Below are 15,860 nucleotides of genomic sequence, written 5' to 3'. Positions count from 1 at the left end.
TTCGTTTACATCCATCGAACCATGTCCCAGGGGGTTCTTAGCTATTGTGGAGGCGATTATGTCGCGGCGATTGATGATTGTGCCAACTGAGTAGCCACTCTGGTGTACACTTGTTACCAGAACTTGGTAGTTCTCAGGGGACCTTCTGCATCTTGCAGGCAACAGATTTATGGGCTATGGAACTGAGCGATTGTTGTTTGTTATAACCTACAGGCCTGGCTCTTACTTCTATGACCAATGCCATAACTAGGGAGGACAACAAGGTTGAAAAACCTTTGCCTTTGCGGGTACTGAGCTGCGTTCTCAACTTATTCCCACTTAAGATCCTTGGTGCTGCCCCTCGGTTGATGAGGTTGCCTTTCGTTATTCCCATTCTTTTTTACCTTCCTCTTGTCTGTGGACACGAGGCCCTTACGAAGTTGTCGTTGCACTTCAAGGCCTTGTTTTATGTTGATCAGATGTACAAGCTTTCATGCTAGGGATTCCGTTGATCCCCTATACGTCACGATGTTGTTGGTGCATCGAGATCTACAATTCTTGCCTGCGGAGTCATGCTGTGTCTAGACCCGTATGGTTGGCTTATTCCTTCTGTTCCGATTCTGCAAAGCCCGGTGGACTTCCGTGTCCCTAGATGCCCGGCTTCCTTTTGCGAATTCTCCGACTTGATTCTAGTCTAGGATGTGGCGATCTTAGTACTGCTGTGGAAATCAGTCATTTAAAAGGAGCATACTGTCATGAATAGCCATTCTTGCCATTGCCATTGCATAGGGTTATGCCTGGCACCTTACCCCGCTTCCGTTGTGTCACGCTAATGTTCCAAGGACGTATGATGATACGGTTATACCACTTGGTGGTCTGTGTAACCTTGAGGTGTCACTCCGGTTTATCTACTCGGGTGTGGCCGGCTTGCACACTATAGATCATCGCTATTAGGTAACTCGGTACTCTGCAGTTGATGCAGCTTATTCTGAGTTGACTGCTATTCTCGTTCCTTTTGTGTCAACAGCGTTTGAGCGTGGGGCCCACACCTGTTAGGCCGATATCGCTGTAACGCGACATATCGTTGCCTGGGTGTCTTGAGGGATTTTCAGTTCTGCTGCTGCCGTGTTGGTTTATCTCGTGAACTAACATCCGGTTTGATAGTAGCGTCTGGTAACGTTGAGTTACGTATGTCCCCACTTTCGGTTATCTGTGATTTGGTTCTAGCTTGGGAAGATCTCTGTTGTCAGAATCTGCAACGCCTTAAATAGCGTTGCCTTCTGCCCTGTGTGATCAGGTTAACTCTTGCTCCCCAAGCTTAACAATCACATACACCCCTTTTGCCATTCTTCTTTGTATACTAGTTTATAGTATCACTTCTTCGATAGTACCTTCTTCTTTAGTACTATATCTTTAATTATCACTTGTTTCTTGATAGCCTTCATTGCATCAGTACCTTCTGTCGTCTTCGTTACCTCAGTGTTCCTGTGATTGTTTATTCCCTTCCGTGTGTTATAAGATCAATTAGTTGAGTGTGCCTCTTTACCTCAAACCGACCATACGACCTAGAGAGTTCTATCCTCTCCTCCCGGCCGTATATCCGCGCAGGCCTGACTGTCCACCTCTGGAACCTATCATTGTCCTGAGTCGTTGGCTTTCTAGAACCCTAATGGTTTCCTTGGGCCCTATCCGTAATATGGAGCCCCGTTTAAGATTCTTACCGACCACAGGAATCTTCAATATTTCATGACAACGCGCAAGCTATCGGAGAGACAGGTTCGGTGGTCACAGACACTTTCAGAGTATGATTTCCAACTGGAGTTTCGAGCAGGAGTCAAGAACGGAAAGCCCGATGCGTTGAGTCGACGAGAGCAGGACACCCCCCAGGGCGAGGATGATGAGCGACTCAAATCTCGAATCATGAAGCTAGTCAAGGATCACTGGCTTCCCGAAGCAACGACAGTAGCTCTGTCCCCGGCGGAGATCGTTCAGAGAACCGACATTGTCCCCCACGGAGACCAGATATTTTCGCAGCAAGATTTACAGCGCCTGTGGGACGAAGCAAAGACGAAGGACAGCGATTTCCACGAAATGTACAAGGCTCTAGCGACCGCAGAGAGAAGTTTTCCCCCGACACTGACCAAGAAGGTGGCTATATCCATAGCCGAATGTGAATTCGACAACCGAGGCGCCCTTGTATATCGACAGAAGCTTTTTATACCAGACTGGGAGCCCCTACGGACAGCGTTGATTCAGAGTACACATGATTCACACGTTACTGGCCACCCGGGACGAGACGGCACGCTTGCCATTCTATCACGCGACTTCTTCTGGCCCGGTATTTCGAGAGATGTACGTCGCTTCTGTGCGAACTGCGACGTGTGCGGAAGATCCAAAGTTTGGCGAGAACGGAAGAAAGGACTACTGCGACCACTGCCGATACCGGAAAGACCACATTCAGAGCTGGGAATCGATTTCATGACTGAACTGCCGGCACGGAAGCCCGGCGACCCGAGATACCTGATGGTGATTGTCGACAGGTTGACAGGAGCTGTGACCCTTGAAGCGATGACAACAATGACCGCGACACATTGCGCCGAGAGATTCTTGCAATGTCACTGGAAGTATCACGGCTTCCCACACGCCCTTACGTCAGACAGAGGAACCAACTGGACGAGCGAATTTTGGAGCAGCCTATGTCGTTTAACCAGCATCGAGAGAAGACTATCCACGGGATTCCATCCCCAGACAGACGGAGCCACGGAACGGATGAACCAGGAAGTGTTGGCGTACATGAGAGCGTTCGTTACCTATTCCCAGTACGACTGGCCGGAACTGTTGCCTGCCGCAATGTTAGCCATCAACAACCGCAATACGTCCATGGGGGTGAGCCCGTTTTTCCTCACCCACGGCTACCATGTGGACACGATCGAGCAAGTCCAACCGGAAGAGTCGCCGAAGACACTGGAACAGCAAGACGCCGAGAGATTCGTTGAGAGATTCCGTGAAGGCTGGGAGTTGGCACAAGCCGCCATGGCGTCACGACAGCAAGAAATGGAGAATCAGGCCAACAAGTCACGCAGCAGCCAAGAGCGTTTCGAAGTAGGCGACCTAGTGTGGCTCAAGCTAAAGAACATTTCGACACCCCAGATTTCCAAGAAAATGTCGTGGGTCAACGCCAAATACCGAGTGACGAAAGTCGTATCTCCCCACGTTGTCGAGCTTGATGTGCCTACGAATATCTACCCGAAGTTCCATGTCGACCTGATCAAGAGAGCAGCCGGGAATCCACTCCCCTCCCAAAAGACCGACGACACGCAACCCCCCGCGCTCGAAGAGAACGAATATGGAGAGCCTGAATACTTGGTCGAGCGAATCTTGAGAAGCCGCCGGAGACGCGTAGGAAGAGGCTACCGCAGAGAGGTACTTGTCAAATGGGCAGGGTATGCAGAGCCAGACTGGAGACCGCGAGCCGACTTTGAGGAGACGGAAGCACTGGAGACTTTCGAAGCCGAGTTTGGAGATGAGGATGACGTTGGAGAGCCACAGACTGGCGCTATGACGGGCCCCCGCACACGGATGAGAGGAGGGGGGTAATGTTACGGGTCGTGGACCCGATGTTGGATCATCTTTGGGCTGATCCATGTTGACCCACTTTTTGTGTGATTTGAAGTTGGGTCCACTTTCGGGTTAGGGTTTGTGGACCCACTTTTAGTCGACCAGGGTGCGACCCACTTTTTGTGTCACAGGGGTCGGGACCCACTTTTATGTGCACGGGTGTTGCTCCACTTTTATTGTACAGGGGTCATAGGGCTGGTTGCCCTGGTGGGGCGCACACAACTGGATTGTCGAACGCCTATAAAGCAGAGCCAGTTCCCCCATCTTTAGTTTGGATTTTCTTCTTCCTTTTCTTTCTTTTCTTCCCTATGTTAAAGATAATAAACAGCATTGGACCTAACTATGAGTTTTCTCCGTACTTAGACAACCCGTCACAGGCTCCTTGAATTCTAGAGCTGATGCCCTGACCAGACGCTACGAAGACCTCGTTTCTTCTTCTTCTGAGGAGGATAAAGAGCTGTGTGCTCCTATTATTCCCCCTGAAAATTTTATTGGTACCATGTCTTTGGTAGACGAGGTAAAAATCGCGCTATCCACGGACAAGTGGGCTCTTGATGTTATTTCTGCTCTTCGAGGCCAGTCGACCAAACCTCCAGATGTGGACCTCAGTGTCTGCAGGCTTGACAATGACGGTCTTTTGTTTGTCAACGACCTTCTATATTTGCCGAACGAGGATCTACGAGTTCGTGCATTGAAGAATTGTCATGATATTATGCCTAGCGGACACCCTGGACAAAAGAACACTTTTGAACTTCTTGTTCGGGAATACTGGTGGCCCGGGATGCGTCGTGATGTCATCCGGTACATCCGAAATTGTGAGGTCTGCCAACGGATCAAGTCCGCGCGACATAGTCCCTACGGTCTACTGAAACCTCTGACCATTCCGCAAGCTCGGTGGACATCTGTGTCCCTTGATTTTATCACCGGCTTGCCGGTCTCCAATTCTTTTGACATGATTCTCGTTGTCGTCGATAGGCTTAGCAAAATGGCTCACTTTATACCTTGCGATTCCTCGCTGGATGCTGCAGGTTTTGCTAAGCTCTATTTGTCAGCAGTGTATAGGCTCCACGGTCTGCCATTGGACATTGTGTCCGACAGGGGTAGTCTGTTTACGTCGGCTTTTTCCAAGGCTTTAGCCAAACTGTTGGGCATAAAGCAAAATCTGAGTACTGCGTTCCACCCTCAGACCGATGGTCAGACTGAGCGTGTGAACTCTATTTTGGAGCAATACCTGCGGGGTTACACCAACTATAGACAGGACAATTGGGCTGATCTTTTGCCCTTGGCGGAGTTCTCTTACAATGACTCCGAGTCCAGTTCTACTATGCTGACGCCCTTCTTTGCGAACCACGGGTTTCACCCCAGAAGTGGGCGTGAGTCGCTCCCAGTCTGTTAAGGTGTGATTACGCTAAGCTGGATCTTCACAGAAAGGGACACAGAGGGACAAAGATCTCGAATTGAAGAACAAAACTAAACTCTCTAAATGGTGTAGAAACAATGCGACTATTTATCCTGTTGGAAAGGGAGGCAACCGACGATCGGCGGCGACGACAACTAGTTCCTCTAGGAAGTGCCGTTAGTCTTGGTTCTGGTCTGGCATTAGTTTTGCCGTACCAGCGCCGGACTAGTCCTTCGAGGATACGCCGTTAGTGTTGGTGTCGGGCTTCCGTCGGTCCTTAAGGGTGCAACCCCAACATCAGCCTCTCTTCCTCCTTTTGCGCGTCGTTTTGGTTCCTTTTTGGCTGAGCCATAGTTTGTAGGCGTCGGTATCGACCAGAAGGTCGACTGGTTCCCAGCCAGGTCTGACGTAGCCTTTCCATTTGACTTTGACTTGCTTGACACCGTTAGAAGTGCGTTCGCCTAGGATCTTTTCGACCTCCCAGTATTCTTCACCATTGATGACTTCCATAGGTGCTGGTCGATCGTCGTGAGTCTTTTGGGAAGGGAAAGCGTCGTTGGCAGCTGAGCGAAGGCGATCGGCATGGTAGACGTCGTGAGCAGTTGTACCCGGTACTTCAAGACGATAAGTGTGAGGGGTAACTTGTTCCAACACTTTGCAGTATTGGTATTTTGCTCTAAGTTTCCTGCCGAGGCCTGAGCCTTGTTGTTCAGGGCGTAGGGTGAGCCAAACGTATGAGCCTGTAGGAAAATCTGGTGCAGGACGTCGGTGTTCATTCTCGCGTTGCTCCATCTCCGCTCGTGACAGAGAAAGGTTGGCGTGGGCCCATTTCTGGGCGTCTCTCAGGCGTTGGATGACCCTCTCAGCCTGTCCGAGTGGACCGTTATTGTCGGGTTCGACAGGCAATGGTGGTGCGGCGAAGACTCGTGGGTGGTAGCCGTGAGACAAGAAGAAAGGTGAAACATTAGTGGCAGAAGATGGGGTGGCATTGATGCTGAACTCGACCATGGGCAGTAGATTGAGCCAGGCGGGGCCTTCAGCGCTGAGTTTGGCAAGTTTGACTTTGATCTCAGCGTTCATCCTCTCTGCAGCTCCATTGGTAGCCGGATGGTAAGCTGTTGTGGTTAGCCTTTCGATCTCTAGGCGTTTGCAGAGGTGTCGCCAAGCTGCGTTGACAAATTCGCGGTCAGACAAAATAGATTTTGGCATGCCGTGGTGTCGGTAAAAGTGGTGGAAGAACATATCTGCAACAGATTCCATGTCGAGGGCGTCGGCGGGAATAAGGATGACGCCCTTGGATAGACGGTCTATAACAGTTAGGACGTGGGTGTAGGTGATGCCGCCTTTCTGTGCTGGTTCCAAAGGTCCGATAAAGTCGATGGCAATCTCGGCCCAAGGCTGGTCGGGAATTGGCAAGGCTTTGAGGGTGGTGTCCTTGTTGTCGCGACGAATGTTAGAACTACCACAAATTTGACAGTTGCGGCAGAAACGGCGGATATCTTCGACGTAGCGGGGCCAGAAAAACTCTCTAGACAGCTCGACTTGCATGACGTTCTTTCCGGGGTGCAGCATCATGGGCGAGTCATGAATGTTCTGTAGGATGGCGGTTCTCAATGGCTCGTTAGTAGGTACCCATAGTTTATTCCGAAATCGAATAGCGGATTTGGCGTCCAAAGAGCAGTCGGAAATGTTGACTCTCAACTTGTGTCTGATTGTTTCGGGCCACTGTGACAGTCCATCTGTCAACGCTTTATGGATAATGGCGTATTCATCATCGGCAGCACAGGCATCAGACCAGAGTTCCCGTAAGGCAGGCGGAAGTTCGGGGGTAGAAGGGGCTTCTGGCGTGTTGGTGGTTTGTGTCGAGAAAACTTTCAGGCCGTTACCGTCGTGGTGCAAGATAGTGGCTAGTCGGTCGTTGTAGCGCGCGTCATTCGTGTTGTCTGGGGTGTCGCGGCGAGAGAGAGCATCTGGGAGAGGGGAGAGTTTACCAGGACGGTGGACGATGGTGCAGTTGTATTCGCTCAAGGTCAGGTACCATCTAGCTTGGCGTTCGGACAAGTGCTGCAACTTGGTAAAATGCAGCAAGTTTTTATGATCTGAGACGATGGTAAACGTCTCCTTCAGGCCCTTGAGTTCGCCACGCCATTCCTTCAGGGCACAGACAACAGCCAACAGCTCTTTGTCGTGGATCGGGTAGTTGCATTCGGCGGCAGTCATTTTGCGGCTGAAATAAGCACAAGGCCTAGTTGATCTATCGGGCTGCGTCTGTAGAAGCGCTGCACCGAGACAGTAGCCAGACGCGTCTGTCTCAACAACAGTTGGCAGATCTGGATTGTGCGTGCAGAGGACAGGGGTCGAGGTGAATGCTTCTTTTAGAGCCTGGAAGGACTCTTCTTCCTTTTCGCCCCACTGGAAGGCCTGGTCTTTCTTTGTCAACTGTAGCAAGGGAGTCGCTAGAGTAGTGAAATTTCTGACAAAGGTGCGGTAGAAATTGCATAGACCGAGGAAGGCTCGAACGTCCCTGACCTTCTTGGGCGTTGGCCAGTCCGACACTGCAGAGACTTTGGTTGGGTCGGTTGAAATCTTGCCGGGCTCAAGGATGTATCCCAGGTACTTCACTTTCGATACCGCGAACTCACATTTATCAATGTCGATTGTCAGTTGGCCCTCCAGAACCTTTGCTAAAGCCAAGTTGACCTTCTCGTAGTGGTCCTCTAACGTGCCGTCGGTATAAATCAAGATGTCATCGACGTAGGCAGAGCACCACACATCCAAGTATGGGCGTAGCAGACTGTTCACAAAACTTTGGAACTCTGCAGGCGCGTTGGCCAGACCAAAAGGCATGACGTTCCACTCAAAAAGGCCTTGTCGCGTTCGAAAAGCGGTCTTCCACTCATCTCCCTCGGCGATTCTGATGTTATGAAACGCGGAAACAACGTCGAGTTTCGTAAACCACTTAGCTTTGGAAGCATTAGCTAGGGTCTCGCTGATGTTTGGGAGTGGGTACCGATTCTTTTTCATAGTCGCGTTTAGTGCACGATAATCTACACAGAAGCGGAGGCCGCCACCAGGCTTTTTCACGAATAGGATGGGAGCAGCAGCAGTGGACTGGCTGTGGCGAATGTAGCCTTTTTCCAGCAATGAAAGAAGCGTCTGGCGAAGAACCACGAGTTCTTCTCTGGTCATGCTATAAAGGGGGCCCCATGGAGCTTCTTCGTCGGGCACGGTCAACTCGATCCTATGATCCTGGCCAGGCCGGCGGGGAGGCATCTTTTTAGCAAATTGTGCGTCTGGATCAAACACCTTGACCTTGTCGTGCTCGATCCAAGCTGGGATCTTCTTTTTCCACTCTCTGGGGTTGGCTGGTACTCTATCTTTCTCCAAACGGGCCAAGGCTTTATTGATATCTTCGATTGAAGCTGCAAAAACCCGCAGCTTATCTCTCTTGGCGGCGCGGAAGAAGGTGCTCGCTCTGTTTATTCGTACCATGGTAGAGCGGAAGGTATGGTTTGTCGTCGCCTTTCCTCGAGCGACAATGCCGGATTTAAATCTAACTGTGTCGGCTTCACAGTCTATCCTTGCCCCTTGTTTCTTGAGCCATGGGTATCCGATCAGGATGTCTTCGGCTAATTTTGGTACTACCCACGCCACATGTTTTTCTATGTGGCCCGATATGTCAATTTTAAACACGGCTAGTCGGTCAACCGTGACGGTACTCTTTGAATTAAATGGTACCAGCGTTCTGGGACGCGAACTGAAAAGCGTATCAAGTTTCCATTTCTTTACAAGGTCACTGCTGATCATAGAGGGGGAAGCGCTACCGGTGTCAATCAATGCAATCACGGGACAAGTGTTGTTGATCACTGCATCTAATTGAATTGATGTGTTGGTAATAGATCTATTCAACTCTTCCCATTCCTTCACAGCAGCCTTGTCGTCTTTGAAAACCTGCTTGGGCCTCTGACCACGACTTGGGGCAGAGGCGATCAGTTTCCCGAGTCCTCCTCGGCGGTCTCGTAATATTCTTCGCCCTCTTCTTCGAGTACAGGAGGAGGGAGGTTCGTGGCTGCGCGAACACTCTGTTGTACCGGGGGGCGGGCACGCTCGAATGGGCAGTTAGGGGACATGTGGCCACCAGCGCCACAACGGAGGCACAGTCCTCTGGCTCTTCGTGACTGGAGTTCTTCCTTGGAGACCCACTTGGCACGACGGGGGGCACTGTTATGGGTGGGCGCCCAGTCCATGGCATCAGGGGAGTGTTGTGCCGGGACATTGCGGAACTGGGACGTCCGGGCAGGGTTCCTCGGAGGGTGGGCATGCCGACACTCGTCGAGTTTTTGCCAGGCATTAAGCACCTGTTGTGCGTATTGTTCGTAGGTTGGGGGGTCTGGGAAACCAGCCAGGGCAGACATCACTTGCCCGGGGAGGGTGCGCCTCAGATTCATTATGCGCTCTTCGTGGCTCAGTCTATAGCAGCCAGCGATCTGCATCAACCGACTGACCCGAGCCAAATGTTCCGGAGCAGAGGCACCTCGGCATTTGAGGGTGTGCAGCTCCAAGAGTGCACGACGGGAAGCTGAGGTGTCCTCGAAGCAGCTGTCCAAGAATTCCAGGAACTTATCCACGTTCTCCAACGATGGATCGCGGCTCATGCGGGCAATGTAGGTCTGTGCCTGGAGCAAGGCATTGTCGGCTAACAGACCGTAACAGTGCAGAATGAACCCTCCTGCGCCGTTGAAGTGACTGTGGTCGTAGCGGTACTTCATCTCCACGTATGACCGGTACGTTGGGTAGAGATCAGGCCGCGTATGGTCATAACGGACCGGGCGGAGGTCGGAGGAGGTGTTTCGCACAACCACTGGGGTCGCGGGGGCGGAGTTGGGGAGTCCCTGCATTTCGTTATTGTGAGCCATTGTTGCTTCGTGGAAAACCTCTGGCTCACCGGGGACTTCTGGTAGTATGCTGTCTTCTCGGAAGCTGTGGTGGAAGGAAGAATCGTCGTCAGAGGGTGCAAAATAGTTTGGGGCCATAGGGTTTGGCCGCTGTGGATATTCAAATGGCAAAGTAAAAGAAAAGTAAAAATATATCTCGATCCCTCGTCGGGTCGGCGGTAAAGTAAAAAAAAAGGAAAGATAAGAGTGACTTAAGGAAAAATAAAAAAAAAAAAAAAAAGGAAAAGGGAAAGGGGGGTTTGAGAATTCGAGATGATGTTAAGGTGTGATTACGCTAAGCTGGATCTTCACAGAAAGGGACACAGAGGGACAAAGATCTCGAATTGAAGAACAAAACTAAACTCTCTAAATGGTGTAGAAACAATGCGACTATTTATCCTGTTGGAAAGGGAGGCAACCGACGATCGGCGGCGACGACAACTAGTTCCTCTAGGAAGTGCCGTTAGTCTTGGTTCTGGTCTGGCATTAGTTTTGCCGTACCAGCGCCGGACTAGTCCTTCGAGGATACGCCGTTAGTGTTGGTGTCGGGCTTCCGTCGGTCCTTAAGGGTGCAACCCCAACACTCGGCATCGAGCTTACGCTGCCGCAGTTCCTCGGCAGCTAACACGACCCGGTCTAAGTACTCCGAGAAGACCCGGGGAGGGAACGAGTTCGCCACGTATTCCCGAATGGGCGTGTCGAGGCTGTCCTTCAGCCACCTAATCTTCTGTGAGTCCGCCGCGTCCAGAGCTTTGGCGCGGGTCAGCAGGTCCTCAAACTCCTGCAGATGGACCTCGATCCTTCTGCCTCTCTGCTTTAACCGCGAGAGCTGGTCTTGTGCCTTATCTACGGCAACTTTGTCCTCAAACGCTCCCTGCAGCTCTTGAAGGAACCGGTCGCAGGAAACGGGGCCGTCGTCTGTTAGTCGGGTCTTGATTGACCGCATGCGGCTGCGGGCCAAACCCTCGGCCTGGGCATAGATCGAGACGATGAAGTCTCGGTCGGCCACATGGCCACGCTCGCAGTGCCATATTTCCAGGACCTGGTCGAACCAGGCGTCAAATTCCTCGGGCTCGGTGGAACTCAGCGAGGGAATCTTGTAGCGCAGTTTTGCGCGACCATTCTCGTTACCAGTCGCTGAGGCGGCGGCGGCAGCAGCAGCGGTGGCGGTAGCAAGCGCTGCTTGGGAGGCTTGGGTTTGGGCGGCTGCCTGCTGGGCGGCTTCGCTCTGGTTCTCCAGCATAGCCAGCATCTTGGCAAACTTGCTCTCCAGCTTGGCGAACCGTTGAGCATATTTGTCCTCAGTGCTGTCGACACTGGGGACAGGGGAGCTTGCGTAAGCGGCCCGCATGTCGTCGGTGGTGCGGCCACTCATGTTGAGAGTTTGTGTAACAGTAAAAAATAATGTGTGATGAAGATTGATAACGGGTTTGGGGAAAATAAACGATAAGACTGTTGAGAACTGTAGGGGCAATGCAATGTTACGGGTCGAGGCCCCGAAGATGGACCTGCTGACTAAGCCGGTCCAGTGTTTGTTCATCGCTGACTACAACCATCTGTTACGGGTTGGGAACCAATGGGTGCACCAGATAGAGCTAATCCAGTGCTCTCGAATGCAGGTCGTTTCACCGAATTTGGATAAGGTTTCGGATGAACTTCGGCAACTCTTCGGAGGCTTCGGAGAGCTCGGACCGGGTCGGACTTGAGGTCCGTGGGTAGGATTCGCCTAATCCGGCAGGATGCAGAAAGGTCCGAAGTGTTCCGAGGGAAACTGAGGGATTCCGACGGGATCGGAGTTAACCTCGAGTTATCGCCGAAAACTCGGACATAAGGAGCTCACGGAGGGATATTGAGCCGATCGGGAACTTGCATTTGTAAGCACAAAAATGTCTATATAGTAGACCCAAATCCGCTGTTTAGTTTAGTCTTTCTTCTTCCTTTTCTCCCTATCAAAAGATAATAAACAGCATTCTGGTCATAACTATAAGACTCTCTTATACTTAGTGAACCTTTCACATATTATCTTTTGATCACCCCTTTTTTCTCTGAGTTATTTGATCTCCAAGGAGTTTCGAGATCTATTGGTTTTTATTGAGATTATTTGTTACCTTTGTTACCCTTCCCTTTTCTTTTTATATTTATTTTATTTGCGAACCTCACGGAGTTTTTGAGGCATCGCTACGAATACCCCTTGACATAAAAGCGGATGAAGTTTGGAATCCAACCAAGCTCAGATACCCATAGCTTACCTAGCTCACCTTCTATTACGGATAGGGCCCGAAGAAAGGATTAGGGTTCCGGGTACAGCCAACGACTCGGGACAATGATAGGTTCCTGAGGTGGACAGTCGGGCCTGTGGAGGAAGACGTCAGTTAGACAGAGTGCTAAGACGTATGGTCGGTTGAGATGAAGAGGCAACACACAACTTAGATGGCTATTCTGAGAATAGAGCGGCACAAAGAGGAAGGAGGAGGAACAATCACACACTTCAAAGAAGAAGAAAGGTTGAACTGCAAAGAAAGCAAGAACAGAATGGTATAAAGAAGAAGAAGACGGTAAGCAAGTGCATGTGATTGTTAAGCTTGGAGAACAAGAGTAAACCTGATCAACTCAGGGCAGGAGACGACGATATTTATGTTGTCGGCGCTCCTGACAAAACTCTGTCTTCCCAAGCTAGAAACAATCAACATCTAACTACGAACAAAAGATAAGTCTCGTGTAAACAAGACGTAACAGGTTCGTAACAATCGAACCAGATAACAACCCCCACCTAAGCACGCAATGGCAATTGCAACAAGAAAACTCCGCAGCAGCAGAACAACGTCTATCAGAGCACCCGTGCTCAGCACATCCCACGACAACCTCATATCCGTTGATCAACTCACGATCTACACAGACCAACCTGTGCCATAAGCGCATCTTCATAGGTCGCCGACCTTCGGCGTTGTGGAAAAGAAGAGTGGGGTAGGTCTCATGCATAACCCTTAGCATGAGCAGTGTCAGGATAGCTATTCATGACAGTAGCCCCCCTTTTTATGACTGATTTCCACAGCAGTACTAAGATCGTCTGGCGTTAGGCATCCTCTTGTAGAATTCTGCAACCTTCTCAGGTGCATTGGCTAAATGGTCCAGAGGTTCCCAGGAGGGTCCATCATGTTCATAGCCCTCCCAAACTACTTGATATTGCAGAGGGCCACGCGAAGACACGCCTATAATTTCCTTGACCACAAATTCTTCCTCGCCATCTACTATGACGGGAGGAGGAGGAGGGTTTTTCTGGCCAGGAAGAGGATCCGACGCACATGGTTCCAGCAGACAAACGTGGAAGACGGGATGAACCTTCATAGTGGCAGGGAGTGCCAACTCGTAGGCATGCGAAGACACCTTCCGTAGAATCTTAAATGGGCCAAGCTTCTTGAAGTCCAACTTCTTTGAAGGACGAGTAGTTCGAATATTTCTACTCAAGAGCCACACTAAGTCCCCTTCTCGAAGGGGAGGGGCGGAAGATTTGTGTCGATTCGCGTACTCGGTCATCCGCTCACGGCTCCACGTAATTTCAGTCTTTAAAAACTGACAAATGTTGTCAAGCTCTTTAACAAAGTTCCGCAACGGGCCTTTTTCCACAGAGACTGGGAGCGACTCACGCCCACTTCTGGGGTGAAACCCGTGGTTCGCAAAGAAGGGCGTCAGCATAGTAGAACTGGACTCGGAGTCATTGTAAGAGAACTCCGCCAAGGGCAAAAGATCAGCCCAATTGTCCTGTCTATAGTTGGTGTAACCCCGCAGGTATTGCTCCAAAATAGAGTTCACACGCTCAGTCTGACCATCGGTCTGAGGGTGGAACGCAGTACTCAGATTTTGCTTTATGCCCAACAGTTTGGCTAAAGCCTTGGAAAAAGCCGACGTAAACAGACTACCCCTGTCGGACACAATGTCCAATGGCAGACCGTGGAGCCTATACACTGCTGACAAATAGAGCTTAGCAAAACCTGCAGCATCCAGCGAGGAATCGCAAGGTATAAAGTGAGCCATTTTGCTAAGCCTATCGACGACAACGAGAATCATGTCAAAAGAATTGGAGACCGGCAAGCCGGTGATAAAATCAAGGGACACAGATGTCCACCGAGCTTGCGGAATGGTCAGAGGTTTCAGTAGACCGTAGGGACTATGTCGCGCGGACTTGATCCGTTGGCAGACCTCACAATTTCGGATGTACCGGATGACATCACGACGCATCCCGGGCCACCAGTATTCCCGAACAAGAAGTTCAAAAGTGTTCTTTTGTCCAGGGTGTCCGCTAGGCATAATATCATGACAATTCTTCAATGCACGAACTCGTAGATCCTCGTTCGGCAAATATAGAAGGTCGTTGACAAACAAAAGACCGTCATTGTCAAGCCTGCAGACACTGAGGTCCACATCTGGAGGTTTGGTCGACTGGCCTCGAAGAGCAGAAATAACATCAAGAGCCCACTTGTCCGTGGATAGCGCGATTTTTACCTCGTCTACCAAAGACATGGTACCAATAAAATTTTCAGGGGGAATAATAGGAGCACACAGCTCTTTATCCTCCTCAGAAGAAGAAGAAACGAGGTCTTCGTAGCGTCTGGTCAGGGCATCAGCTCTAGAATTCAAGGAGCCAGGCCTATAAGTGATGACATAACGGTACTCGCTCAGTTCCATAGCCCACCTCGCTTGCCGTCTGTTCATGGCCGGAATTTGCTTAAGAACGGCTAAATTCCGATGGTCCGTCAATACCAGAACAGGTTTTTCCAGACTTTCAACCATGAATCGCCACGACTTTAGAGACTCCACAATGGCTAACAACTCCTTGTCACCTACGCCGTAGTTACACTGGGCAGGATTCATTTTTTGAGAGAAATAGGCCACGGGGTGTAGTAGAAGCCCCTTGTCAGTCGGGTGGTATTGAGACATGACGGCAGATATTACACGGTCAGACGCGTCTGTTTCAATAACAGTGTCCAACAGGTAATCAAAGTGCTTGAGGATAGGTTCAGAGCAGAAAAGGTCCTTCAGGGTGTGAAATGCTGCCTCACATTCAGAGGACCAGACAAAAGATTGCGTCTTTTTAGTCAACTCGAAGAGAGGTGTGCAGATTCTAGAGAAGTCACGGATGAACCTCCTATAGAAATTGGCAAAACCCAAAAAGGACTGGACTCCCTTAACAGTTCGGGGAGCCTCCCACTCACGGACAGCCGCAACTTTAGCGGGGTCCATCTTCAGAGCATCGGCTGAAATAACAAAGCCAACAAAGGTAGTTTCTATTACGGATAGGGCCCAAGGAAACCATTAGGGTTCTAGAAAGCCAACGACTCAGGACAATGATAGGTTCCAGAGGTGGACAGTCAGGCCTGCGCGGATATACGGCCGGGAGGAGAGGATAGAACTCTCTAGGTCGTATGGTCGGTTTGAGGTAAAGAGGCACACTCAACTAATTGATCTTATAACACACGGAAGGGAATAAACAATCACAGGAACACTGAGGTAACGAAGACGACAGAAGGTACTGATGCAATGAAGGCTATCAAGAAACAAGTGATAATTAAAGATATAGTACTAAAGAAGAAGGTACTATCGAAGAAGTGATACTATAAACTAGTATACAAAGAAGAATGGCAAAAGGGGTGTATGTGATTGTTAAGCTTGGGGAGCAAGAGTTAACCTGATCACACAGGGCAGAAGGCAACGCTATTTAAGGCGTTGCAGATTCTGACAACAGAGATCTTCCCAAGCTAGAACCAAATCACAGATAACCGAAAGTGGGGACATACGTAACTCAACGTTACCAGACGCTACTATCAAACCGGATGTTAGTTCACGAGATAAACCAACACGGCAGCAGCAGAACTGAAAATCCCTCAAGACACCCAGGCAACGATATGTCGCGTTACAGCGATATCGGCCTAACA

At 50.3% G+C, this 15,860-nt stretch overlaps 5 protein-coding genes across 5 annotated transcripts; 1 reads left to right on the top strand and 4 right to left on the bottom strand.

Annotated features, from left to right (window-relative positions):
• Nucleotides 1-1,725: 1,725 nt before the first annotated feature.
• On the top strand, nt 1,726-4,993 carry BROUX77_007040 (uncharacterized protein; the record flags this gene model as incomplete). The annotated part of the gene is made up of 3 exons (XM_073752092.1): nt 1,726-2,331; nt 2,728-3,572; nt 3,961-4,993. The coding sequence occupies 3 exons, from the start codon at nt 1,726-1,728 to the stop codon at nt 4,991-4,993; spliced, it is 2,484 nt and encodes an 827-aa protein (XP_073603187.1).
• Nucleotides 4,994-5,293: 300 nt separating this feature from the next.
• Nucleotides 5,294-8,488, bottom strand: BROUX77_007039 (uncharacterized protein; the record flags this gene model as incomplete). The annotated part of the gene is made up of 1 exon (XM_073752091.1): nt 5,294-8,488. One exon carries the CDS (start codon nt 8,486-8,488, stop codon nt 5,294-5,296), a length of 3,195 nt encoding a protein of 1,064 aa, XP_073603186.1.
• A 497-nt stretch (nt 8,489-8,985) lies between these two features.
• On the bottom strand, nt 8,986-10,029 carry BROUX77_007038 (uncharacterized protein; the record flags this gene model as incomplete). Its single annotated transcript, XM_073752090.1, has 1 exon — nt 8,986-10,029. The coding sequence occupies one exon, from the start codon at nt 10,027-10,029 to the stop codon at nt 8,986-8,988; it is 1,044 nt and encodes a 347-aa protein (XP_073603185.1).
• A 412-nt stretch (nt 10,030-10,441) lies between these two features.
• Nucleotides 10,442-11,305, bottom strand: BROUX77_007037 (uncharacterized protein; the record flags this gene model as incomplete). The annotated part of the gene is made up of 1 exon (XM_073752089.1): nt 10,442-11,305. One exon carries the CDS (start codon nt 11,303-11,305, stop codon nt 10,442-10,444), a length of 864 nt encoding a protein of 287 aa, XP_073603184.1.
• A 1,682-nt stretch (nt 11,306-12,987) lies between these two features.
• On the bottom strand, nt 12,988-15,168 carry BROUX77_007036 (uncharacterized protein; the record flags this gene model as incomplete). Its single annotated transcript, XM_073752088.1, has 1 exon — nt 12,988-15,168. One exon carries the CDS (start codon nt 15,166-15,168, stop codon nt 12,988-12,990), a length of 2,181 nt encoding a protein of 726 aa, XP_073603183.1.
• Nucleotides 15,169-15,860: the final 692 nt, after the last annotated feature.

Source organism: Berkeleyomyces rouxiae (assembly GCF_048999995.1).
Source record: "Berkeleyomyces rouxiae strain 22BRR77 chromosome Unknown BrBRR77_ptg000009l, whole genome shotgun sequence".
Taxonomy (NCBI): Eukaryota; Fungi; Ascomycota; class Sordariomycetes; order Microascales; family Ceratocystidaceae; genus Berkeleyomyces; species Berkeleyomyces rouxiae.
This window is presented reverse-complemented; position numbering and strand designations above follow the sequence as displayed.